The 26,328-nt window shown below is 53.8% G+C and overlaps 1 protein-coding gene across 8 annotated transcripts; it reads left to right on the plus strand.

The window, feature by feature from the left end:
- Window positions 1–3,050: 3,050 nt before the first annotated feature.
- CUNH19orf47 (chromosome unknown C19orf47 homolog) lies at window positions 3,051–26,328 on the plus strand. 8 transcript variants are annotated; one of them, XM_077773944.1, is made up of 10 exons: window positions 3,051–3,087; window positions 4,634–4,739; window positions 7,111–7,162; window positions 10,909–10,996; window positions 11,135–11,249; window positions 13,687–13,768; window positions 18,128–18,265; window positions 21,157–21,309; window positions 22,680–22,750; window positions 24,324–25,425. In XM_077773944.1, the coding sequence occupies exons 3-10, from the start codon at window positions 7,144–7,146 to the stop codon at window positions 24,816–24,818; spliced, it is 1,161 nt and encodes a 386-aa protein (XP_077630070.1). In that variant the 5' UTR covers window positions 3,051–3,087; window positions 4,634–4,739; window positions 7,111–7,143; the 3' UTR covers window positions 24,819–25,425. The 8 variants fall into 8 exon arrangements, with proteins under 8 accessions (XP_077630070.1, XP_077630071.1, XP_077630069.1 ...); XM_077773945.1 differs by lacking the exon at window positions 3,051–3,087 and adding an exon at window positions 3,240–3,351; XM_077773943.1 differs by lacking the exons at window positions 3,051–3,087; window positions 4,634–4,739 and adding an exon at window positions 6,504–6,604 and having other exon boundaries at window positions 21,160–21,309; window positions 24,324–24,672; window positions 25,342–26,328.

A 26,328-nucleotide genomic window follows, 5' to 3' on the forward strand; every position in this document is an offset into this window, starting at 1 on the left:
GAAAACAACTCCACCAGACCTCTGGGGGCAAGGCACTGTTCTCCCCGTTTTAGATGAGGCAGTGGGTTCAGGGAAAACTCTGCTCAGGTTGCAAAGCGTCAGGTTTGTTGGTATGGAATTCGAACCCAGGGCTCAGCTCTGTTCCAGGATACTACGATGTTGGAAATCGATTCATGAATGTAACGTATAGGCAGAATGTTCTTCCCTTGCCGCCCGGAGGGAGGGCAGGGGGTGGGGTGAGAGGGCAGGGCCCCGTGTTTACTGAACCAAGAGCTGCTGGAAGTACTTTATGCATTTAATTTCTCGCAATGGTCCTTTCCTTAGCCCCACATAATGGTGAGGAAGCTCAAGATCCAGAGAGGTTAAGTCCTTGGCACAAAAGGACAGGCCCGGAAGCAGTGGAGCCAGGATTTGACCCAGAACTGCCTCAGGGTCCCCGGTGTAGACAGCTGCCTCTCCTGTTGTTCATCATCTATAGATCTGTGGCTGCCTGCCAGGCCCCCCCTGCCCCCAATGGCAAATGAACCCAGAGGTGGCACTGGCTTCTCAGACACTCTCTCAACACCTCCTCCTCCTCTCCCTCCCAGTCTCTGAGAGGGACGTCGTAGGCTTTCTCCAAATATAAAGGATATGTGAGTGCAGCTTTAAGAACACAACTCTGGCTCTCCTTCCAGCCAGGCTGCTCTGGCTGATCCATCCTTGGTGAAAGTTCTGGAGCTGCTGCTGCTGTTTCACGTCACATCACGTCACATCAGGTCACATCAGACTGAGTCTTCTCCTCCAAATCCTTCCGCCTCACTCGGAGTAAAGACAAAGTCTTCTCCGCGGCCCACGACATCCCAGATGATCTGCCGGCTCACTCCTCTGACGTCATCCCCACCCCTCTCCTCCCTTGCTGGTCTCTTTGCCATTCCTTAAGTATTCCACGCGTGCCCCCACCTCAGGGCCTTTGCATATGCTGTTCTCTCTGCCCAGAATGCTCCTCCCCACAGAGTCTTGTCACTTTCTCCCCTCCTTCGTACCTTTGTTCAAAGACACCACCTCAAAAGACCTTTCCTGACCACCTTATTTGAAACTGTAACCTTTACCATGCATTCCCATCTCTCTTTTTTCTCCCCTTCTTCTTCCAACGCATCATAGAATCTACTTACCTGTTCGCTCGTCTCTTACCCTTGCTAGAACAGAAACTCCATGAGTAGAGGGAGCTCTTGTCTGTTTTGTTCACTGATGTGTCCCCCATGCCTAGCACAGCGTTGAGCTCGTAGAACATGCTTAATAAATACTCACTGAAGGGATACCTTGTGTTTTTCTTCCCATATTGCAGACGCGGCAACTGAAGCACAGGGACGTTAAGCCACCTGCTCAAGGCCGTGCAACTTTTAAAACACTAAGTGCTAGAATCAAGCCTGGAATTAGGGTTCCAGCCCCCAGGCACCCATTGCTAACCACCGTCTTACACTGCTCGCTAGAGCAAGTTGAGTGAATAAGATACTTACCTCCCTACGGCTAAGGTTTGACCGAGGTGTGCCGGGACCTGCCTCATCTCTCTGCACCCTCGATTCTAAAAGTCAAGGGAATCTGGCTCTAAGCTAGCTAGTCTCCCCCCATCTCCCTCACTACTCCTGGATTCCCACTACAGGGTCGGCTCAATGCTCTCATTTTGGGGGTGGGGGAATCACTCAATCCGGCAAGGTAGAGATAGGGATTAAGTATTTACCCAAGCAGGGTTTGTGATGGCCGATGGGCCACCCCCTCAGGTGCGGTGACGTGGCAGAGAGGAGATCATGGAGACTGTGACGTGGGGTGGCGTGGGGTGGTTGCCATGGCAGAGGGTATCATGACACAGGGAGTGAGTGTACCAATACCATGGGAATGATGAGGGCACCTGAGGGGTGGCAATGAAGAGGTGATGAAGGGGACTGCATGAGGGTGAGGGTGACATGGTTAAGAACATTATTAGCCTCAATCTCCACATCAGGCTGAGTATATCACAAGAATAAACTTGCAGAATCCTCACAATCGTCCTTGACGTAGGGGTCCTGGTGTGTGGTTTACAGGTGAGGAAGCTGAGATTGCAAAGGTGTGATCAGGTAGTCAAGGTTACCCAGAGGTTTAGCGGTGGAGCTGGGATTCTGGCACACGCCAGGAACCGGGCTCTAGTAGCCCAGACGGTGGTGAGTATGAGGTGACACGGGGAAATGACGGCGACATGGAGGCGAGAAAACAACTGGAAGACAGAGGCATGGACGGTGACTGTTAGGAGCAAACGTGCATTGGAGGCATGGCGTGAAACTGACACGAGGTAAGGGTGACTGCGATTTACGGAGACGGTGACAGAAGGCGTGTGAAGGTGACACAGGGCTATGATGACGACTTAAGTGAGGACTTGGTCAAAGAAAAACAGCAACAAGAGAGAAGAGCAGGTGACAGAAGGCGATGGCGACTTAAAAGGGAAGACTGCAACGTGGGGGACAATGGGGGCTTAGAATTAAACGAAGGGGGTTGAGAGCGACATAAGGAGGGTGACGCCGACAGAAGCGGGGTGGTGACGATCTAACCGGGGTGCGACAGAAGGGGAGGAATGACTACACAAACGGGCACTGGAGGACAAAAGGGAAGAAATGCATTACGGCGGGAAGGACAACATGAAAAGGGTTAACAGAGGCGCCGCGCCCCCAGATCGCACAGTACCTGCACTCCACGTCTCCCACTCCGGGACCCAGCCCCGCACGCACCTTGCCGGCTGAAGCCCCGCCCGGCCACCCCCGCCGCGCACAGGCGCACTCCGGCGAGACTGCGGACCGGCGGGGGCGAGGCATGGGCCTTTCTCATTGGCTGCGCTCCTCGCTAGCGCGGGGAGGAGGGAAGCTCCTGGGAGACCGTGGGAGGTCACGTGACGGCTGCGGCCGCCCTCTCGCTGGTGGCGGCCCAGCTGGCTAGAGCGGCCGCGGACGGTCGGTCCGACTTCCGGCGGCGGGGGCGGTGCTTCCGGGGCGGGCAGCCGGGCCGAAAGAGGAGGGTCTGACAGTTGGCGCCGCCGGGGTGGGAGGGCGGGCTGCGCGAGTGGGCGCGGGCGCGGAGGGTCAGGTGAGGCGCGGGCCACGGGCGGTGGGACTGGGCCGGATGCGGAGGGGATGGATGGCGTCCTGGTGCTGGAGTCATTCTCGGCGTCGCTGTGCGGCCGGGACGAGCGACTTCTTTCTCCGAACCTCAGTTTCCTCCTCTGTAGAATGGGGGCCAGGATCTGGCATAGCATCCTCCCTCTGCGTTGGAGTGAGAGCTGAGCTCGTGCATGTTGGAGACCCTAGTTCAGCGCCTGGCACACTGCACACTTCCTACTATACTGTTATTGTTAGTACCGTACTGATGAAAATGTTTGCGCTTGGCATGGAAGATCTGGGTGTGGGGGCGTGAAATTGGAGGCCGGCCGACTTCGGTTCAAGTCCCAGCTCAGCTTTGTGGCAGTGAGCCTGTGCCTTAATCTCTCCGAACCTCGTTTTCCTCATCTGTAGACTAAGGGCTAATGGTACCGGTATCATAGAGCCGTTGTGAGGATGCACAGGGCTTTGTACCATATTGAGTAAGAACTCAATGTATTGGGTCTATGATAATAATGATTCTGAGAGTTACTGGTTGTAGCTGGGACTTTCAAGGGAGTAAAGGGTTGGAGGAAGCTCAGAAGACAGCAGTAGGAAAAAGCTTGGAATCTGGAATGGGGCAAATCGACATCCTGCCACTTCCTATTTGACCAATTTTGCCAGATCTCCTAGATAGAGCTTTTTTTTTTTTTTTTTTTTTTAAAACCATGGATGCATTTTCCTCCAGTCAATTAGTTTGAGAAGGACATTTTGTACTGCTGTACTAATGGAAAACCAGCATTGCTGGCTGTGAAAAGAAGGAAAACCTAACCTGAAATGCAACAGAAGCACAATAGTCTATTAAGTTGTAGACAGAAGCTGAAAGAGAATTGAAAAATGCCTTGCGGTTCCACGGACCCTGCCAAGTTATACTGTTCTTTGCTCGTGTTTGGCATGTGACGGACAGTAGTCAGTGATTGTCCCGCCCTATCTCTTGCTCACCGAAGGTTTATTTAATGCATATGTACATAGTACTTTTCTCTTGCCAAGCATCTTGTAAGACCTTGGTGTATATGAACTCACTTCATCCCTCTAACCACTGTAAGAATAGATACTTCTACCATTCTTGGTTTAGAGTTGAGGGAAGTGAGACCAGAAAGGTTCAGCCACTTGCTCCAGGGTTAGGGTTCAGAAGTAGTTAAAAGGATTTAGGTCCAAGCCTTTTAAAGAAGGGCTTAGTTGGGACCACCTGGGTGGCTCAGTGGTTAAGTGTCCAACTTCGGCTCAGGTCATGATCTCACGGTTTGTGGTTTCGAGCCCCGCATGGGGCTCTATGCTGGCAGCTAGCTCAGAGCCTGGAGCCTGCTTCAGATTCTGTCTCCCTCTCTCTCTGACCCTGCTCTGTTCACACTATCTCTCTCTCAGAAATAAATAAAACATTAAAAAAGAATTTAAAGAAGGGCTTAGCAAGGGAGTCCAATAGATGGTAATTTCTTGAGTTTGGGGAATTGTCATTTTCTGTTATTGTTATTAACGTTCCAATTTTCACTGTTCAGAAAGTCAGCGCTGGAGATGGGCTTATAAGGAAGGAGAGAGGCACTTGAGTCCAGCAGGTGACTTCTACAGCTGTCTGGAGAGCATCCTGGTACTCAGAGGCTTCTGGTAAGCACGAACTGAAATCTCACCAAGACTGAGCGCCGTGTAGTAATCACTCAACCAGCGTTAAATTGTTGTCACTGGACTGACTGGGTGCAAGTCCTGGCCTATCATTACTTGCTGTGTGATCCCGGACCTGCCACTCTCATTGGTAACATGGAGATCGTTTTAGGAGCGCCTGGGTGGCTTAGTCGGCTAAGCGTCTGGCTCCGGATTTCAGCTCAGGTCATGATCTCATGGGTCATGGGTTTGAGGCCCGCATCGGGCTCTGTGCTGACAGGGTGGAGCCTGCTTGGGATCCTCTCTCCCTCACTCTCTGTTCCTCCCCTGCTTGCATGCTGTCTCTCTCAGAAATAAAAAACATTAAAACAAACAAACACGGGGATCATTTTAACTTTGTTCCCCATGTGGTTGTGGGGAGACACTGAGCCGTGTATACTCCGTGCCTGGCGCATAAACATTCAGCAAGAGCTACTGAATGGGCACCGGAATCTGGGAGAACTTGTTTTCAAATCCCAGTAAAGTCACTTGCTAGATGTGGTGTTTGGTAAATGACCGGACCTCGATGAGTCGGGGTTTTTTCATCGATTAAAACGGGGCTAATAATAGTCCTTGCTTGTGAGACGGTTGTGAGGTGTTGGTGTGATGCCTGGCCCTGTTCATGGCGCAGAGTCCGTGCTCTGTCCAGGAGGTGTTGTTTTCCTGACTGATGTACCGAAACCCCTCCAGGCCCTGCTCCCTGACAGATGCTGGCTGTGTGCTATCTGTGCCCCGTGGCAAAATCCGGAAAGGAAGGTAGATCTTAGGAGTCAAGTATGGGACAGAGTGATGTCTGTGGTCACGTTCATCAGCAAGACAGGCAACGGAAGCCAGAGGGGGTCAGGATGAATCCTAGCCAGGGTAGAGGAGAGAGTCTCTCATCTGGCAGCTTCGGGAGGGTTTCACAGAGCGGGCGGCAGGCAGAGTGTGGGAGAGCTTGTCGGGGGGACAGGATAAGAAAGCAGTCCGGGCACCGGTGACCTGCTGTGGGAAAACCAGGGTGGGGAGGGGGGGCAGGCAAAGCCCTTGGGTGTTCAAGGAAAGGTGAAGGCAGGATCCGTGGGAGATGAGAACAGCCACTCTTCTAGACTGCTAAGGCCACAGCTAGCAAGTGGTCGAGCTGGATTCGAACCCTGTCTGGTCCCAGGGCCCTTACTCTTCTGCTGCCTCTCCTGTACCATCAGAATGGGGGAGGGGGGGCAGAGAGAGGAGGAGGTGGAGGAGGGGGGAGGGAGAAGGATCAGAATGGGGAGGGGCTGAGGTGGGGAGAAGAGGGCAGAGGGGCTGGAGGAGAGGGCAGGAGGGAAGTCTGGGCCCTGGCAGCGTGGGGACGCGTGGTCCTGGGGACTGATGGCGCGGAACCATCAGGCAGGAAGTTGTCCCTTCAGTTTCCTTTCGGCACCGCTCTCTGTTCAGGGGAAGGTCTCCTCCGTGAGCGCTGAGGTGTCTTTAACAGCTTCTGGGCACCTGCCGATCCTACCTAAGTGGACACTGGTTTCCCATCTCTCCTCTGAGGCCCCTGCTGAGGCGGTGCCCCACCTGGCTGCCCTCAGCTCCTCCCGCTGTCCCCGTCCTGCGCTCCCCCCCCCCCACCCCCCGCAGCCCTTACTCACTGCAGCGGTCACACCGGCTCCCTGCTGTCCCTCTCACAGGCCTGATGGGCTCCTGCCTCAGGGCAGTGGACTTGCCGTACCTTCTTCCGGAACACTCTCCCTCCATAAAACCGCCTGGCTCGCTCCTCCACCGCCTTCGGGTCTCTGAACGTCACCGTAGAGCCGACTCCCCTGTTCGCCATGTTTAGGACTGCAGCCCCTCCCTGCCCGGTCCTCCAGGTTTTCTCCAGGACTCCGAAGGCTTTCTGACTCACTGTACCCCCATCCGTTTGCTCCTTTACTTCTCTGTCTTCCCCTCTCCCCCGTCCACCTAGACGCCACGCTCTACGGCTTTGTTCCCCTCTGTATCCTTACCTCCTACAATAGTGCCACGCGCCCAGTAGGTTGTCAGTAGGCGGCTTGGGAATGGCTGACTAGTGGGTATTTATGGTTAAAGTCTTGAGCAGGGGGGTGTCTTTTTTTCCCCCTCCCCGTCACTCTCTCATCCCAGCCAGAGACTTGTGAGGCGTGTGGGAATGGAGCTGCCCAGGCAGCAGTGATCGCTGTGGCGGCAGCTCTGTCCCAGGCTGACTTCCTGCCAGCTGTTGTTACAGGCTATTCCTGGGCGGTGAGCCCCCAGCCCAGGAACGCTCCTCTGGCAGGCAGACCTGCGGGCCGCGAGGGAGGGACGCTCACTCACAGCCTGCGGCGACTCATGGGCCCTGTCCCCTCGCTCTCTCTTCCAGGCTCCCAGGAGCAGCACCAGGACCAGGGAGACAATGGTCTCAGTGACTATGGGTGAGTTTGTGGCCTGCCCTCTGGGCTCCCTCTCCCCGCTGCCCTTTTTGAGGTATGACCTTGGTGAGGGGAGACGGGGTGGGGGAGGGAGGGCCAGGTCACTGGCAGGAACAGCTGTGCCCGGAGGAGCGTGGAGGCGGGGCCGGGGCCTGCCTCGGGCCTGTCCACTCTGCGTGTTGGCCTCTGGACCGCACGGTCCAGCCTTAATGAACTTGTGTCATGAAGTCCAGCAGCTCCTGGGTTTTCTCACCTGTAAAACGGAGAAACTACCGGTTCCTCATGTCCTGGGTTGTTGTAAGGAGCAGAGAGCTTATTGGATGTCAGATCCTGGGCATGCTTCTTGACAGTGTTAGCTGTTATCTTCCCCGTGAGCTGTGTCCCTGGATTCTCTTTAAGCCCTGTGTTTTGGGAATCCCAAAGCACAGGGCTCACTTGGCAGCTTTGCAGTTTTTCGAGATTTGTACATCTAGAAAAGGACCTCAAACATCAGGAATCCATCCTGCATGATTCCTTTTATGTAAAGCACAGGCCAGACCAATCTATACCATTAGGTGGTCGTTGCCCTCAGGAGAGTAACGGAGGGACGTCACCACACAGGGAGTCGGCGGTGGGGGTGGACATGGCTCCTGGGATGCCAGAAGCGTTTTCTTTCTTGGTCTGGGTGCTGGTCTGCAGGCGTGTGTTGCTTTGTGAAAATCATCGACTTCCGTGGACTTCCGTAGGCGTGTGTGTTCTAGTTCAGTACAGAGGTTTCAAAAACGAACCATCCGGGCCAAGAGGAACGATATTGACAGCCTCCCCAGAGCCCACCCAGTCACACCCCCTCCTTCCTCCAGGTGGAAGAAACCAATATCTTATCGTCATGATCATCTCTCCTTGCCTGTTCTTATGGTTGCATCACCCATGAGAATATTCCTATTCCGTAGACTTCTCGGTTTTGAACTTGGGCGAACGAAATCACACCTTGTGTTCTCTTGTGTGTGGCTTCTTTTGCACCATGTAACATCTGAGCGTCACCTCCATTGCCTCATGTAGCCGTGGTTCTCTCCTCTGCGCTGCTGTGTGGCATTCACCGTGTGAGCCACCGTTTGTTCCCCGTACTCTTCTGGTGGCTACTGCATCATTTCTGGGTTGGGGCTGTTACACATGCTGCTAGTGTGTTCTAGTGAATGTCTCCTGGTGTGCACGGCAGGCCATACCTCACTGAGTCCATGACCCACACTGTTGCCCATCTTTAATGTTTCGGAAATGGGAGTGCTTATGCTTATGTCCGTTTGATTGGCAGCATATTTTCCTCTTCGGTAGGATGTGAAATGATGGTGGGGGTCCGATGTAGGGACATAGGCAGTTCCTTGACTTTGCTTCAGGCAGCTAGCTACTTCCAAACTATGTCGCACCTTTTTCCTCCTTAATAACAGTTTAGGATTAAAAAAAAATTAATTTTAGAGGGAGAGACGCCTGGGTGGCTCAGTCAGTTAAGCGTCCACATTTGGTTCTGATCACGATCTCATGAGGTGCGTGAGTTCGAGCCCTGTGTTGGGCTCTGTGCTGACAGCTTGGAGCCTGGAGCCTGTTTCAGATTCTGTGTCTCCCTGTCTCTCTGCCCCTCCCCCGTTAATGCTGTTTGTCTCAAAAATGTATAAACATTAAAAAATTTTTAAAAATTAAATTAATTTTAGAAAGCATGAGCAGGGGAGAGGGACAGAGAGAGAGAGAGAGAGAGAGAGAGAGAGATTCTTAAGCAGGCTCCACACTCAGCATGGAACCTGACACAGAGCTCGATCCCGCAACTCTGGAATCATGACCTGAGCAGAATTCAAGAGTCAGGCGCTTAACTGACTGAGCCACCCAGGTGCACCTCCCCCTTCAATAATAGTTTAATTAAGATACAATTCATGTTTCATACAGTTCACCTATTTAAAGTATACAGTTCAATGGCTTTTTGTTTTTAAGTAAACTCCACCCCTAGCATGGAGCCCAATGTGGGGCTTGAACTCACGACCCTGAAATCAAGGCCTGAGCTGAGATCCAAAGTCAGATGTCTAATCGACTGAGCCACCCAGGCGCCCCTCAAGTTTTTATTCAGACTTCTACAACCATCATCACAGTCAATTTCAAAATCTTTCATCACTCCTCCAAAACCCCCATTCCATCGACTGATAGCCAGCTACTTTCTTTTCCCTGCCAGCCTCTCGCAACTGCTAATCTACTTCCTGTCTCTGTAGATCTCTGCAGATGTTTACCTGTTCTGTCTGTTTCCTGGAATCATTATGTGGTGCCTTTTGATATTAGACAAAGTTGCCTGCTTTTGGCTAATAGAACCCAGGGCCCCATGCCTGGGCAGGTGGATGGGTCTGTGCAAGGCAGAAAAAGCCCCCCTTCTCCTCTGGGCTGGTGGAGGAAGTGCTGGGGGCATGAGCTCCTCACCTGCCTCAATCCTGGGGAGATGGACCTGTGGCTAGCTGGGCAGGGGCCTCCCTGGGAAAGGGGTGGTCCCTGGGCCCGAGCCCTGGATGGCCACTTAGACCAGAACCTCTTTTCCCACTCTGAGGCTTAGTTGTCTTAGAAGCAAAATGGGCACAGCAGTAGCAAACTTCTCACGTAACATAGCGTGGATTGTTGGCTGTCGTGCTATCTACCATGAGAACAAGAAAGCTTCACCAGTGAAAACCAGGGCACACCGTTGATCGTGAGCTGGATCTTAGTTTCAAAGGTGTTAACATGTGCCAAAAAAGTTTTTGGAATTAGTGCTCTTAATCTAACATACATTGGCCAGACCAGGGTTAGTTTGAAGGTCACACCCAAGAGGCCAACAGAGAAGTTACAATAAACCTTCATGGGTGGGTGACTCCCTGGTCGTGGCCTTAGCCTGGGTGGTGGTGGTGGAGTAATATAATGATAGGAGCAGCTGCTGTGAGTTGAGGTTGTCCCCTGGACCAGGTGTCATTCAGGGTCCTCTCTGTAGACTTTCTCATTGAGTCCTCACAGTGACCCGAGGAGGTTGGTGCTGTCACTAGAATGTGACCTCGGTGAAGGAAGGGACGTTGTCTGGTGCCCTGGGGTGTCCCCAGTGTCTACAACAGGGCCTGGCCTGGGCCGAGGCCTCAGTAAACACTTACTGGGTGTATTATCGTAAATTTACAGATGAGGAAACTGAGACACCAAGCGTTAACCTCCCATTGTCTCTTGGCCCGGAAGTGGCAGAGCCAGAATTTCAACCCAAGCTCCAAAGCCTCTGCTTGCTGCTTCTGCGGTGAGGAGAGGGCTTTATTGACGCTCCCGGGCCGGCTCTGTGTCCCTTCTTCCCGTTCACCTGTGGATCCCATCACTCCCTGGAGCTGGGCCTGTCGATGGGGACCAGGGTGGAGAACGCAGAGTCCCAGCTCCCTGAAATGGGGCACTGGCCAAGCGTGGGCACGACCGCTGCGGGTCGCGTCCCGGGGCAGGGCAGAGCCGTAAGGAGGAGGGCGGTACAGCGCAGGCGGGGAACTCCATTTCCTGTTAGCAGTGTGGCCCGAGGCTGGCTGCCCCAACCTCGCCCTGCCTCAGGGTCCTCATTGGCAACATGTGGGTGTCCCAGTGCCGCTCAGCTCCTGGCTGTCTCAGGCTTAGTTCCACTGTCTGCGTGAAGCGCTCAGCCGGGGCCTGGCAGGCGGTGAGCATTTAATTTGTGGGAGGCGCTGCCCGCTGTGGCTGCTGCTCTCTCGACAGAACAATGGGAGTAATGAGCCCTGTCCACCCCCCAGCCACTTCCGAGTGGATCCAGTTCTTTAAGGAAGCCGGCATTCCTCCCGGGCCTGCTGTCAATTACGCAGTGATGTTTGTGGATAACAGGTAAGGAGGGCCGAGGGGACAGGGGACGGAGCTGACCCTGGAGGGAGGCGGGGAGGGATGCGGGGAGCCGGGAGCTGGCTGGCCCTTCCTGGCACGCTGGTGGCCTCAGCACTCATCCCCCCCACCTCCCCCCCGCAGGATCCAGAAGAGCATGCTGCTGGACCTCAACAAGGAGATCATGAATGAGTTGGGTGTGACCGTGGTGGGCGACATCATCGCCATCCTCAAGCATGCCAAGGTGGTGCACCGCCAGGTGGGTGTCCTGCCCCGCCCCCGGATCCCTGGGTGTACGGCGCGGCGGCCTGAGTTCCAAGGCTGGCCACGCTGTTGTGTGGTGCCAGGCATGTCACCTAACCTCTCTGAGCCTTTCTTTTTCCATTTGTAACATTACAAAAAAAAAAAAAAGCTTATTTTTGAGAAAGAAGAAAGAGTGCTCGTGCAGGAGGATGGGCCGTGAGACGGGGTGCCAGAGGATCTGAAGCCGGCTCTGTGCTGACAGTGGAGAGCCCAGTGCGGGGCTCGAACTCATGAACTACGAGATCATGACCTGAGCCTACGTCGGATACCTAAGCGACTGAGCTACTCAGGCACCTCTCTCTCCATTTGTAGAATGCAGATAGGCAGGCCTGTCTTGCAAAGTGGTTGTATTAAGTTACATAAAGCCCCGGTATGGTGTCAGCAGTAGGGCCTCGGTGAAGGCTCTCTGGTACCCTCACTAGTGCTCGTCTTCCTCGTGATCATCCTCATCATTAGCAGGCTTTTTGTCTGTCCCCAGGACAGGAGCGCCCCACATAGGACCCAGTTGCTGACTTGGCCAACAACATGGCCGTTCCATTCGTGGCCCTTCCACTTACGGTGACCCTAGACTAGTGATCTTTACGTCCCTGAAAGATCTGAAACAGGCTTTTCACATACCACTGCTGCATAGGGTTAGCTGTGGCCACCTACCAGGTAGCGTATGTGGCACCTGGGAATGAAGGGCTTGTTGAGTTGTTTTTTTTCTTTTTTAATGTTCATTTTATTTTTGGAGATCAGGGGAGGAGCAGAGAGGGAGACACAATCCGAAGCAGGCTCCAGGCTCCGAGCTGTCAGCACAGAGCCCGATGTGAGGCTTGAACTCACAGACTGTGAGATCATGACCTGAACTGAAGTCAGACGCTTAGCCGACTGAGCCACCCAGGCACCCTGTGAGCTGGTTGAGTTTTGATAGCTGACATTGGCTGAGCGCTTACTGTAGCCTGCCAGGTGCTGTCTCCATCCTGTATACATTTATAAGTTTTTTTTAATGTTTGTTTATTTTTGAGAGAGAGACACAGAGTGCAAGCAGGGGAGGGGCAGAGAGAGAGGAGACAGAATCTGAAGCAGGCTTCAGCCTCTCAGCTGTCCGCACAGAGCCCGATGCAGGGCTTGAACCCACGAACCATGAGATCATGACCTGAGCCGAAGTCGGACGCTTAACTGACTGAGCCGCCCAGGCGCCCCATCCTTCATACATTTTAACTCATCTAGTGCTCACTGCACTTGACTGAGAAGGAAGCTCGCTCCAGAGCGGTGCTCTCAGTCCCTCCACTTTACCAAATGGTAGCTGCTTTCCCCACCCAGGGCCAGGCCTTCACCTGTCCATCATCCAGCTGGGCCCCTGCAGAGAGGGCTTCCTCAAGTCAGGGACATTACCTGAGTTGTCACAGAGAAGGTCACTGAGCAACGCTTTTTTTTTTCCTTGAAACTTTTTTTTTTTTTAATGTTTTATTTATTTCTGAGAGAGGAAGACAGCACAAGCAGGGGAGGGTCAGAGAGAGAGGGAGACACAGAATCCGAAACAGGCTTCAGGCTCTGAGCTGTCAGCACAGAGCTGGACACGGGGCTTGAACCCACGAACCGTGAGATCATGACCTGCACCGAAGTCAGAGGCTCAACCGACTGAGCCACCCAGGTACCCCTCGAAACTTTTAAATTTGGGAACGATTTTAGATTTACAGAAAAGTTCCAACAGCAGTACAGAAAGCTCCTGTAGCCATTTGTAGCCATGGTACGTTTGTCAAAATTAAGAAATTAGTATGAGGACACTCCTATCAGCTAAAACACAGACTATCTGGATCTTATCAGTTCTCCTATTAAAGTCCTTTCTCTGTTTCGTGATAACACGTTGCACTTATTTATGTCTCTTTCTGTCTCCTAAGTCCCTGTTGATTTGTACCACTTTCATAGTATTCCCAGATGATGTTCGATGACCTTGACAGTTGTGAGGAGTATGGGTCAGGTGTTCTGTTGAACGTCTCTCCGTTTGAGTTTGTTTGTCTGATGCTTTCTCATGATCAGGAGTGAAATGTTTTGAACTCTCTTCTGTAGCGGCCCAGGCTCTGAGCCCCTGTGTTGCTCAGATTTCTGGGTCCTCTGTTTTCTTACCTCATGCCCTTGTCTGCTTGGTAACCCAGATACCTATTTTTTTTTTAATGTTTATCTTTTTTTGAGAGAGAGACAGAGACAGAAGACAGAATGTGGGTTGGGGAGGAGCAGAGAGAGGGGGAGACAGAATCGGAAGTAGGCTCCAGGCTCCGAGCTGTCAGCATAGAGCCCAACGCAGGGCTTGAACCCACGAACTGTGAGATCATGACCTGAGCTGAAGTCAGATGCTTAACCGACCGAGCCACCCAGGTGTCCCATTGTTTTATTTACTTACATTTTTACAGGACATGTGCAAAGCTGCCACCGAGTCCGTGCCCTGCAGCCCCAGCCCCCTCCCAGGCGAGATCCGCCGAGGCACCTCTAGCGGTGAGTCCCACCTACCCATGGTTCCTTTCCCTCAGTCACACGCTTCAGCTGTAAAGGGGATGCAGCAGAACCTGCAGGGGTGAAGCAAAGCCGTCTGACTTTGTCCTAGGAGACTAACGGCCTGGGCAGTGAGCGGCCCTACGTCCAGCCGATTTTCATCGGTGGTCGTTCTGCTCCATAAGGTCACTGCGAACCCTGAATTAGCGACTGGGGAGTCCCTGCTCCTAGAGGAGATACAAAAGTGAGGTTCCTGGAAGCCGTTAGTCACAACGTTTTTGTCAACTGATTGATAAAAGACCTTATTTTCTGTTCAATTTTTTTTTTAATGTTTTATTTATTTCTGTGAGAGAGAGAGAGAGAGAGCGTGAACTGGGGAGGGTCAGAGAGAGAGGGAGACACAATGCGAAATAGGCTCCAGGCTCTGAGCTGGCTGTCAGCACAGAGCCTGATGCGGGGCTCGAACCCACAAACTGTGAGGTCATGACCTGAGCCGAAGTCGGCCGCTTAACGGATTGAGCCACCCAGGCGCCCCTGTGTATTTCTGTTTAAAGACCTTTTATTTGTTATACGTTGTTGATATGTTACCGTCAAGCTCACAGCCAACAGCACTGTGACTCTTGCCTGGACAAAGCTAATCTAACAACTGTATTTTCTCTGTAAGGCGCATCACCTGGGAATACAAGAAAGCACTTTGTCACCGTGCTTGGGGGCCATTTTAAACAGCAAAATCACTATCCAAAAGCACAAAGGTGTCAAAAAGGGACACAAAATAGACCGCGAGAAGGTTACTTGTTTACTGTGGGTGCTGGAGGCAGAGAGTCCCCTTGTTTGACTTCCGTTGGAGTGCGTGTGGGGGTGACTCGAGGGTCTCCCTGTTCAGCGCGTGGCTGTGAATGGCCGCAAAGGCACCACGAGTACTAGTCTGGGGGTTACAGATAAGTTATCGCGAATAGGCGGATTTGCAAATAGGGAATCCATGAATGCTGAGCATGGTATTTATACGTTTGTTTTTCTAGCAGTAGAATATTTTTAAAGAAAAATAAACATTAGAAATTTAAAATGCAAACTAGCTCACCAAGCCCAAAATTGGTTTAAAACACAAACTTTTATTTCTCATGATTTTATGACATGGCCGGTCCCTTCTGCTCCGGGTCAGCTCAGTTTATCTCAGAGGTCACCTGGCAGTTTGGCCGAGGCTAGGTGATCTAGGATGGCCTCACTCACATGTCTGTGGTTGGCTTGATGTCATCTGGGCCAACAAAGGTGACTTGGCCACATGTCTCTCATTTTATAGCAGGCTAGCCCGGGCTTGTCCCCGCAGTGCTGATTGCAGGGCTCCCCAGCATACCATAAGGGGCCTGACCCCAGCTCGCAGGGCGTCTCTTAAGCTTCTGCCTGTATGACACTTGCTCTTGTCCCATTGGCCAAAGCCAGTCACGTGGCCTAGCACAGAAGCAGCGTGGTCAGTGCCTACCCAAAGGCATGGACGGAGGGAGGTTGAGAAAATTGGTGTTCTTTTCTGCAAGGGTCTTCCTCGACTTACACACAGGAAAGGGTTCCTGCCATAGAGGTACAGCCGCATCACTTTCCACAAGTGCAACCATCCTGTAGTCAGCGGCATCCAGATCCAGGGACCAAAACATGACCAGCATCCTGTCCCCTCTCCAGGGTACCCCTGACCCCGATTTCTTTTCTTTTCTTTTTTTTCTTAAATTTTTTTGTTTATTTATTTATTTTTTTTAGAGAGAGAGAGAAAGACAGAGCACGAGCACGGGAAGGGCAGAGAGAGAGAGGGAAACACAGAATCCAAAGCAGGCTCCAGGCCCTGAGCTGTCAGCACAGAGCCTGACACGGGGCTTGAACTCATAAATCTTGAGATCATGACCTGAGCTGAAGTTGGATGCCCAACTGACTGAGCCACCCAGGCGCGCCTCTTTTTTTTTTTTTTTTAAGTTATTTGTTTTGAGAGAGACAGAGACAGTGTGAGTAGGGGAGGGGCAGAGAAAGAGGAAGAGAGAGAGTCCCAAGCAGGCTTTGCACTGCCAGCACAGAGCCTGACACGGGGTCCGAACCCACAGAACTGTGAGGTCATGACCTGAGCCAAAACCAAGAGCCAGATACTTAACTCACTGAACCAGGTGCCCCTTATTACTCTGCTGTCTAACAGCATTGATGATCTACTTTTGTTAGTCTTTTTGCTAGTCTTTCAAGTGTGCATAAATGAAATCAGAGAGTATGTTATTTTTATACCCTTTTGAAGGTTTTAGTGTAAAACAGATTAAAAAAATTAAAATTTTGGGTTCCTGGGTGGCTCAGTCGGTTGCATCCGTCTTTGGCTCAGGTCATGATCTCATGTTCGAGTTCAAGCCCCACGTCGGGCTCTATGCTGACAGCTCAGAGCCTGGAGCCTGCTTTGGATTCTGTGTCTGCCTCTCTCTGCTGCTCTCCTGCTCATGCTGTCTCTCTCTGTCTAAAATAAACATTAAAAAAGTTAATAAAATAAAAAATTAAAACTAACAAAAATGCTCACGGAGAAAATAGGCAATTAGGAACAGAGGAAACAGGCAAAGAAGGAGAGGGGTGGGGAAGAATGTTCCAGAACAGCATTCCTGGTACACTCACTTCTATACACTTTATAGTATGTCTTTGAGTCTGCGTGTTTGTATCTGTGCGTTTCTGACATCTGACTGTGGTTCAAATTCATTAGGGCAAAGATAGAGTTGTTTTTCTTCTACCCAAATGGTACTTTCCTGTCATGATGAAACATCATATGCCTTATTCCTTTTAAGGAAAGCATCTCCCTCTGAGTTATTGCCAGAGGCGGGGCCTCTCAACTGCTTACCTTTCATAGAACATTCTGGTTATCCCAGGGCAGAGTCTGTGCAGTCAGGTGGGGTTTACAGCTGGTCAGAAAGCCACCCTGACCCGGCTTCAGAGCTGCCTGAAGAAATGTCTTGGGGAAATTGTGGGGGGGTGTATACCGGTCGTTACCAGGGGAGTGAGCAGGGCTGAAAACTGACCATTTCTTTCCGGTGGGGGGCAGGGAGGAGGCCTGATTGGGAAGGGCCAAGCCCCAGACTTCAGGGTGACAGCAAGGCTCCAGTTCTCGACCTGGGTGGTGGGTATGTGGGAGTTCACTTTTTGCAAAACGGTGTCTGTGGGTTTGGTGTATTTTCCTGTACGCCATGGTTAAAATTTAAAAAACCAACAATTGTGATAGCGTATTGAGGACCATCGTGGGGACTTGAGCAGGTTTTGAGAGAGAGCACGTAGCAGAAAAAGACGACCTTTGGGGGGCAGGTAAGGTAGAATGCCAAAGTCTGAAAGGCCTTGGTGGTGGGGCTGGGGATCACTGGGACTGTGGCATAGGCAGGGGCAGCAGGGAGCCCCCCTACCCCCCCGCGGGGCCTCCCCAAGAGCTTTTGAAACCTGTGCCCTAAAACCAGCTGTACCGAAGACAAGACTTGTGTCCTTCCCATGCTGGGGTTGACCCTCTAGCACATGCCGTAGCTCCCACCTTGCCCGCTCTACACAAGACGGGCTGCCAGAGCCTGCCCTCACCCCCATCCTCCATCCCCAGAGGGAGGTGANCGAGTGACCCCCTCCAGGAGTCCCCATTTCCTCGTCTGTAAAATTGGTTTGCAGTGGATCTGTGTGGTAGGGACGTTGGGATTTTCAGTGCTAGTGTCCGTCTTTTCCAGTAGATGTTCAGGGAAGACTCGTGAAGCGCCAGAAGCTGTTACAGGCACCGGGGGCACAGAAAGACCCGGGCCTTGCCTTCTCATGGGGTTGCGTGCTCGTGGGAGAGGCCACAGCCAACATATACGTGTTACTGCTCATTGATGTTGAGCAGCAATGAGGGCTATGAAGGAGAAGCCTAGTGTAGGGTCAGGGGGTAGCGGTTGGTGGAGAGGTCCAGGAAGCTTTTTCTAAGGAGGTGCTGTCTGAGAGGAGACCTGAGTGAAGAGCCGAAGCAGGCCCGTTGGTACTCCGGGAACTGCATGCCAGGCCGAGGGAACAGCATGTGCTGTGAGGAGGGGCACACTTCTGGGGGAGGAAGATCCCCAGACCAGCTGGGCTGAAGTGGAGCCGGGAGAAGAGCTCAGAGCAGGGCTGGGTAACTGTTGGGTGAAGAGTGACAGGAACCCGTCTGGTCTAGGCCCTCAGGAAGGACCCCGAGGAGGTGGCGAAGAGCAGGCTGGCTCCTGTTTAGACTGCCCGCGCCCAAGCATCCCCATCACGGCAGTGCAGCTACAGGGGAGCCCCGGGTACCCCTTCCCCATGCAGTCCCAAGGCTTGCCTTCTGTGTCCTGGCCTCCGTCCCAGGCACGACGGGACTCTCCCTTCTCCTCCCTGCAGCTGCCTCTCGAATGATCGCCAACAGCCTGAACCGCGACTCCCCACCCGGCACTCCCCCGAGGCGGCCGGACACCAGCACCTCCAAGATCTCGGTCACCGTGTCCAACAAGATGGCAGCAAAGAGCGCCAAGGCGGCCGGTGAGGGGCTAGGGCAGACGGCGGGAGGAGTTGGGTGTGAGCGTGGGTTGGCAGATGGTACTTGGGGATCACGTTCCAAACGTCACAGGGTGCTTTGAAGGCTCAGGGTGTCCAAAGCGTTCAGGTGTGGTCAAGTCCCCGCACCTCGCTGGGCCTTGCTGTGGACGGGGGACAGTGGGAAGCACTGGACACGGTGTACTTAACAGCACAGGGGCACTGTGCTTCTCAGCGGTCTGTTTGGTCGTTTTAAATCTTTTATTTTATTTCGTTACAGAAAGAATGGCTATTACCCTCTTTTAAAAAAAAAACACCGCTTATTTATTTATTTTGAGAGAGAGAACAAGTGGGGAAGGGACAGAAAGAGAGGGAGAGAGAATCCCAGGCAAGCTCTGTGTTCTCAGCACGGAGCCCGATGCGGGCTCAGTCTCACAAATTGTGAGAGCCTGACCTGAGCTGAAACCGAGTCGGACGCTTAACCCACTGAGCCACCCAGGCGCCCCCGACGTCACCCTCTTAACGAAGTCTTAAGAGTACTGTACAACGCTGTGGACTATAGGTAGCTCGGTGGTGTTGTTTTGTTTTTTTTGTTTTTGTAAGTATATTCTTTTTATAAAATAATTTATTATTTTAATTTACATCCAAGTTAGTAAGCACATAGTGCCACAATGATTTCCTTAATGCCCTTCACCCATTTAGCCCATCCCCCCTCCCACAACCCCTATAGCAGCCTTCTGTTTGTTCTCTATATTTAAGTCTCTTATGTTTCGTCCCCCTCCCTGTTTTTATATTATTTTTGCTTCTCTTCCCTTATGTTCATCTGTTTTGTATCTTAAAGTCATCATATAAGTGAAGTCACATGTTATTTGTCTTTCTCTGATTAATTTCGCTTAGCATAATACTCTCTAGTTCCATCCACATAGTTGCAAATGGCAAGATTTCATTGTTTTTGATGGCCGGTAATACTCCACTGTATATATACACCACATCTTCTTGATCCATTCATCCGTCAATTTGGGCTCTTTCCATACTGTGGCTATTGCCGATAGCTCTGCTATAAACATTGGGGTGTGTGTGCCCCTTTGAAACAGCACACCTGTATCCCCTGGATAGATATCTAGTAGTGCAGTTGCTGGGTCACAGGGGAGTTCTCTTTTTACTTTTGTGAGGAACCCCCACACTATTTTCCAGAGTGGCTGCACCAGTTTGCATTCCCACCAGCAGCGCAAAAGAGACCCTCTTTCTCTGCATCCTCGCCAACATCTGTTGTTGCTGGAGTTGTTACTGCTAGGGGCTTGGTCTTTTTTATTTTTTATTTATTTATTTATTTTAAAAAAAATTTTTAATGTTTTATTTATTTCTGGGAGAGAGAGAGAGAGCGTGAGCAGGGGAGGGTCAGAGAGAGAGGGAGTCACAGACTCTGAAACAGGCTCCAGGCTCTGAGCTGGCAGTCAGCACAGAGCCCGACACGGGGCTCGAACCCACGAACCGCAAGATCATGACCTAGGCGAAAGTCGGACGCTCAACTGACTAAGCCACCTAGGCGCCCCTGGGCTCGGTCTTTTTTAACAGATGTTCACCGAGGCCCGCACTGGTGCCTGGCCCTGTGCTTGATGCAGGGGTCAGAGGTCAGGAAGCTACCATTTCCTCTCAGCAGCCAGAAGGATCCTTTCAAGCTTTCAACCTGACCCTTTCACACTCAGCTAGAACTTTCCAGGGCTTCCCATGGTCCCAGTAATAAAGTCATCTTCCCACGTGGCCTCACAGGCCCTGCGTACTGCGAATCCGCCTTCTCCATCTCTCCCCCTGGTGCCCTTCCTCGGTCCCTGCCAGGCTTCTTCCTGTCGTGCTGTCCCTGCCCCTGTGCTCCCTTCTGCCAGCACACTCTTGCTTCGCAGACCTTTATGCTGGGCCTCTGCTCCTCTTCCAGGCCTCAGCCTGAAGTCTGGGAATGGGACCCTGGCCTTCGGGCTTGCAAGCCCTCCTTCCGTCTGCCCCACTGTCCTGCCTTTGTTGGACCCACCTCCACAGCAAAGATCTTGGCACAAGTGGAAACTGAGGCCCAGGGAGGGGGCTTTGTTATTCTGATGCCCAGCCCCTTCGCGCCCTGTCCATCTCCATTGCACGTGTTCCCGTTTGGCCACGTGTGTTTAGGAGTGTTTCATCTCCTTCTCTGGCCTTTTTATTTTTTACTTTTTGAGGAGGGAGGGGCAGAGGTTCCCAAGTAGGCTCCGTGCTGATAGCCCAGAGCCTGACGCGGGGCTCGAACTCACGATCCATGAGATCATGACCTGAGCCGAAGTCGAATGCTTAACCAGCTGAGTCACCCAGGCGCCCTTCTGGCCTTTTTGATTTGTGTGTCATGAGTAAGAAAGTTGAAATTAGTTTCCGAAGTATTGAAAAAGCGGTGAGCCTGGGAGTGACTCGCAAGTGTGTTGAGGGGATTTTGTTTCTCTAACTGAGGTATAATTTACTTAGGCCCGATACACAGATTGCAAGTATATGGCTTGGTTCGTTTTTAAAAAACAATTACACCCGTGAAACCGTTACTTAGCTGGAGCTCTCGAACTTTTCCAGCACCCAGAGTTTCCCCTTCTGAGGGGATTCTGGCTGGGCTGGGAGGTCCGCCTGCTCGGGTCAGGGATGGAGGCCGAGAGCCTAGGAGGCCCGCCACAGCGTGGGGATTCTGAGCGCCGTCGGCAGCCCTGTTGTGCCCAGGCCTCGGAAGTTCTTGGTGGCTCAGAGTCAGTGGTGATGGGGTGATTGGGAAGAGGAGATCGCGGTCGTTTGAACGTACAGAGATAAAGGGCACATTTGTGCCCTTTGCCAGGCGTCTGCCCCCACCCCAGGAGAACATTCCATCCCAGCAATGCTCACTACCCCCTCCTCCCCAGCAGCCCTGGCCCGCCGTGAGGAGGAGAGCCTGGCAGTTCCCACCAAGCGGCGCCGGGTCACGGCCGAGATGGAGGGGAAATACATCATCAACATGCCCAAAGGCACCACCCCCCGGACCCGTAAGATCCTGGAGCAGCAGCAGGCGGCGAAAGGTACTGGGCTGGCCGGGGCACACGCTTTGCTGTGGAGCCTGCCTCTTCCTTTCGCTGCTTTGTGCGGGGTTCGCCATGCCCTATAGGCATTGGCCAAGAAGCGGGCTCTAATGAGATCCAGTGGACTGAGGGGACGGCGAGGGTGGCCATAGAGGAGGAGGGCACGGCACCACCTCCGCCCCCGCCTCCTGCAGTTAGTGTAGCAGGCGGCCTGGCCCCTATTCCCCAAGGGGCAGGGGCTTGGACTCCGTGATGACCTGCCTGTAAAGTGGTGGCTGTGTCTGGCTGAGGGCAGGTGCCCAGAATGGTGGGAACCGTCATTATGAGCCAGAGGAGTCTGGTTGAAGTTCAGCCTGTAGCTGGGGTTTGCATCTGGTAGCGCGGAGATGGTCTTCCTCACAGTGTTCCTTTTAGACTGTTGCGTACATTCCTGTGGGGAAAACGTCCATATGGTGCAGAAGAGTATACAGTATCAACTCCTTCTTTCCCTCCCTCTCGTGTCCCACGCGTCATTAACCTTTCCAGACTGGCACCTGTGGACTTGTGTGCGTGTGTTTGTGTGTAAGCACAGAGAGGTGTTTCTTTCTTTTTCAACACAAATAGCATCAGCCTGTAGTTACTGTTCTAGAACTTTTTTATTGAGATCTTTTCACATGAATACATGTGGATCTGCTTCATTCTTTTTTAGAAATGTTAATGTTAATTTATTTTTGAGAGGGAGGGAGAGTGTGCAAGTGAAGAAGGGGGCAGAGAAAGAGGGAGATCCAGAATCCGAAGCAGGCTCCGGGCTCTGAGCTGTCAGCACAGAGCCCAACGTGGGGCTCGAACTCAGGGACCTTGAGATCATGACCTGAGCTGAAGTCAGATGCTTAACTGAGCCACCCAGGTGCCCCTCTGCTGCGTTCTTTTTAACAGTCATTTAAATTGAATGTTTCCATCGTATTTATATTTATATATCATGATTTAGTAAACATTCTCCCATTGATGGTCACTGAGGTTGTTATTTCAGGAGAGGGCTTATCCCCGGTCAGCGGACTCTTAGAGGCCCATGACCCAGAACAGTGAAGGGAACAAGTAGGGATTCAGAACTCTTTCCGCACACGCACTTCACAAAACTGAGCAAAGTTTCCAGGAGCCCAACGGTCAATTTTAGTGGATCTTTCCCACGTTTGGCACTAGCCACAACCGTGTGGCTCAGGTCCGTGCCAGCTGGTACGCAGACCCGGAGCCTGTGCCTGTCTGGACTGGGGCGGCCTGGGCCTGGGCCGGCCCCGTCTCCCCTCCCTCGTCTGCACGATGCACGAGGCTCGGCCGGCCCGGGCTCCACGCGTGCGTCAGCTGCTGCAGGCTGAGGGCTCACTTCCCTCCAGGTCTCCACAGGACGTCCGTGTTTGACCGCCTCGGCGCCGAGACCAAGGCAGACACAACGACAGGGAATAAAGTGAGTTGGAAACTGGGAAGCCACTTGGGGTTCTCTGATTCTTATTTTCCTGCGGGCGTTGATCCCACATCCTACCCCTTGTACTCCCTGGGCCGCCTCCCCTGCCTTAACGGTCTCTGCTCCATTCTGTGCACCTCGACAACTGTCCTGATTTCCTGCCCCTGGGGGTCTGGCCAGCTTCTGGATGCTGCCCACTGCCATGTCCCAGACTGGCCCAGCATCTTCCTCCAGAGTGACTCTCTCCCAGGCCCTGTCTCAGGGACGCCCCAGCGCCCCCATTCCGGGCGGGCTCTAGTGATGGCTCCGTCTGTCTTCCCTTCTCTGCGACCTCCCCCGCCCAGATAGGGCAGTGGCCTCCTAACTGGTCTGCAGCTCCAGCAACCCCCCTTCTGCCCCTCCCCCCATAGCAGCAGTGAGTGCCACCCCCCACCAGACGCTTTTCACTGTGGGTGGGACAAACACCACCCTCCTTGCCTTGGCCTGCAGTCCCGCGAGCCCCAGGGACGGTGCGTGCTAGGAGCACACGGCCTGAGCCCTGCCCGGCGTGACCCGAGCTCTGCTGCCACCTAAGCTCCTGCTACCTCGGTTTTCTTACCTCTATAGTACGCACCTCACCGGGTGGCTGCGAGGATTAAGTGAGGTACACCTGCACGGGGCTGGGGGTGTGTGGCGCGTGGCAGGCACCCTTTAAGTGTCACCTTCGATGAGCTGTGCCAGAGCTCCCCAGCTGCGTTCCCTGCCCCTCCAGCCCTCCCTCACCAGGGCTGCCCAACCTCCTTACTTCCTATAGTCTTACCACAAGCAGGATAATAACATTCAGCGTCGTGTGGCTTGAAGATGGAGCCGCGTAAAGAGCTCGGCACAGAGCAAGTGCTCCATCAGTATGATGCTTATTCCTGCCTTGGGGACTTAGCCCTCGCTCTTTTCTCTGCTGAGTCAACCCTGAGGGCCTGGCTTAGACATCATACCTCGGAGAAGTGTCCCTGAACCGCAAGAAGTGTCCCCGTCTCTGCTCTCCTGTGCTCCCGTGTCTTCCAGAGAACACACCACTGTCGTAATCAGGGAGTTGTTTGTGTCCTTTCTGATGCCAGGTCTGTCTTTCCCATTGGACTGTGAGCCCCTTGAGGGCAGGGCCAAGGCTGTGCTTGGTCACCGCTGTGTCCCCAGTGCCCCCCAGCGTGGAGCCAGGGACAGTCGGGACTCAGGAAATGTCTGTGGAGTGAATGGCCACATTTCCCTCCTCTCACGGTCCCTGCGGACCTCTGCCAGTGGCCGTCTCTCTGTGTGGCGCATACCCTCCCCGCCCCACTTCTTTATTAGACCCACCTGCCATTCCTTTCAGATCTCATCTCCGAGGTCTCTTGTCCAGGGAGCCTCTCCTGAAGGTCAGGAGTCTCCTTGGGGCCCTGCCAGGTCCGCGAGCATCCAATCATGGCTCTCAGCACCGTGTAGGGTGTCACCATGTCCCCGATGGGTGTTTCTCCCAGTGAGGCCAGGCGCAGATGGGGCAGCTCTCTGAGCATGCGCGTCCAGTGACTACCTGGCTCACCTGTCCCGTCTCTGACCCCTGCAGCCCACAGGAGTCTTCAGCCGCCTGGGGGCCACCCCAGAGATGGACGAGGATCTGGCTTGGGACAGCGACAATGACAGCAGCAGCTCTGTCCTACAGTATGCCGGGGTCTTGAAGAAGCTGGGCCGGAGCCCAGCCAAGCCCAGTCCCCAGCCAGCACTGACTGTCAAAGCTAAGGCCACAAGCTCGGCTGCAACGGCCGCCACCCCGACAGTGCGGCGCCCGGCCCTTTCCTCACGCCCTGCGCTCGAGAGGAAGCCAGAGTCCCTGTGCAAAGGCGGCATCATCCAGAGACTGGGCAAGGCTGCCCTTGTGCCGGAGGCCCAGGACAGCCGGGTCACGAGCACCAAGAGTAAGTCCTTGGCCGAGGTCAAGGTCACCATTAAGAGGACTCTGGTGGGGCCCCGGGGGAGCAGCTCCAGTGAGGGCCTGAGTGCCCGGATGGACCATGCGGGCACAGTGAGCGTGTTCAAAAGACTGGGCCGCAGGACCTTCTAGCCTCCGGGTGGGGCGCAGGCCCCTGTCCAGGCTCCTGGGCCCAGCAGAGGCTCCAGCCAGGGCGCGCCCAGCCCTCTGCCGGCTTCTGGATGACACTGCTGGGCTCCCTCAGGCACTGGAGCCGGCCCGAGCTTTCTGGGGACTCACCTCGGTTTTTTGAGTCCGAGATGGTCGTCGTGGCCTGGCCTTGTCGCTTTGGTCTTTCCATTCTCTCACGTCCTCTGTCCTCTCCTCTCTGTGGCCTAGGCAGGGCCCACATCTCTACCTCTCCCAGAGCCAAGTGCCCTTTTCCCTCGACACCCCCCCTCCCCCCCACCTCTCAGCAGCATCTGCTGCCTCAGCCCCCCGACTTGCCAGCCTTCTGGTCCCCCAGAGTGGGCGTCATCCGGAAGGGCTCCCTTTTCCCCACACCTTCCCACCTTCCCCTCGCCCCTCTGCCCCATCCCCCTGCTACTTTAACTTCTCGGTCTCTCCCTGTCTTCACGCTGTTCATTTCTCTTCTGTTTTCTGTCCCTGTGGCAAGGCCCGACGGTGCGCTGCGTCCTGCCTGGCCCTCCTGCGCCTCCGGCCTCCCAGCGGCCCCGTCGGCGGTGGCGTCGAGCCTGTAGAGACTGTTAGCTGCCCTGGCTCCCAGCCCCTGGGCTGCAGCGGGGCGCCTCTGTTTTCCAGCCCTGGGCGTCTTTTTCTCTGAAAGCCCGTAGCGGGTGGCGGGCAAGGGTCACCGAGAAGGGAGGCCAGTGCCGAGAGAGAAGAAAACAGCTGTTTTAATATATTTTTGTGGCTTTCAAACTGTTTCCCTCCCCTCCTTCAGGGTGAGTCACAGGGTGGTTTTCCACACAAAGCACAGTGTGGGTGGGGGTGCCAGCCAGGGGTTGGGCTCTGTCTCTGAAGGTCAAGGCTCCACGCGGGCCACATCTATGCTACAGGCCCCCAGTCAAAAAGAGTAATGGTCACGGTCCCCGTTTCAGTTGGACTTCCTCTCCCCCTCAGCCCACTGAGGTGGTCCTTCCTGTGTCCCCCTAATGTATTTCGCCTGTGTCTGTCACTCTGCCTGGTGGCAGCTTTCCAGGCTGCAGGCTCTCTCGCGAGGCACCGGGCTCCTGCCGATCCGATCACACGCCTGTTCACTGCTGCACAGCCCCTGCCCTGCGCCAGGCCCGTTTGAGGAGCTAGGGATCCAGCTCAGGCAAGGCAGGCAAGCCCCTCAGCCAGGGAGATGGCGGTAGAGTGATCGTGCTGTCGGAAGAATGGGAGGGAGGAGCCGAGGTGACGGGGGCCTCTTCAGAAGTTGGGGGTAAGAAGGCCTTTTAAGAGGAGGTGAGGGAAGGGCTGAGCCAAGACCAGAAGGCGGGCGGGGACCCAATGACCATGATTCACGGTGAGGAACTGCACGTCTTCCCTAAGCCCTGAGAAGTTTGGGACAGTGAAGCTGGCAAGCGATGGTGTGCGTTGCCTTTTGTGAAGATGGCGTGGGCCCCCGTGAGGAGGCAGCCATGCAGGAGCCGAGGCA

This window comes from Crocuta crocuta, unplaced genomic scaffold (assembly GCF_008692635.1).
Source record: "Crocuta crocuta isolate KB4526 unplaced genomic scaffold, BGI_CrCroc_1.0 scaffold267, whole genome shotgun sequence".
NCBI classification, from domain to species: domain Eukaryota; kingdom Metazoa; phylum Chordata; class Mammalia; order Carnivora; family Hyaenidae; genus Crocuta; species Crocuta crocuta.

Bases quoted from the DNA above. Each gene is read 5' to 3' on its own strand.
- CUNH19orf47 (XM_077773938.1), top strand. From the start codon at position 10,307: ATGAGGAAACTGAGACACCAAGCGTTAACCTCCCATTGTCTCTTGGCC. The intron at 10,416-10,908 runs GTGAGGAGAGGG...TCCACCCCCCAG, and splicing joins CTCTGCTTGCTGCTTCTGCG to CCACTTCCGAGTGGATCCAG. The intron at 10,997-11,134 runs GTAAGGAGGGCC...TCCCCCCCGCAG, and splicing joins GTGATGTTTGTGGATAACAG to GATCCAGAAGAGCATGCTGC.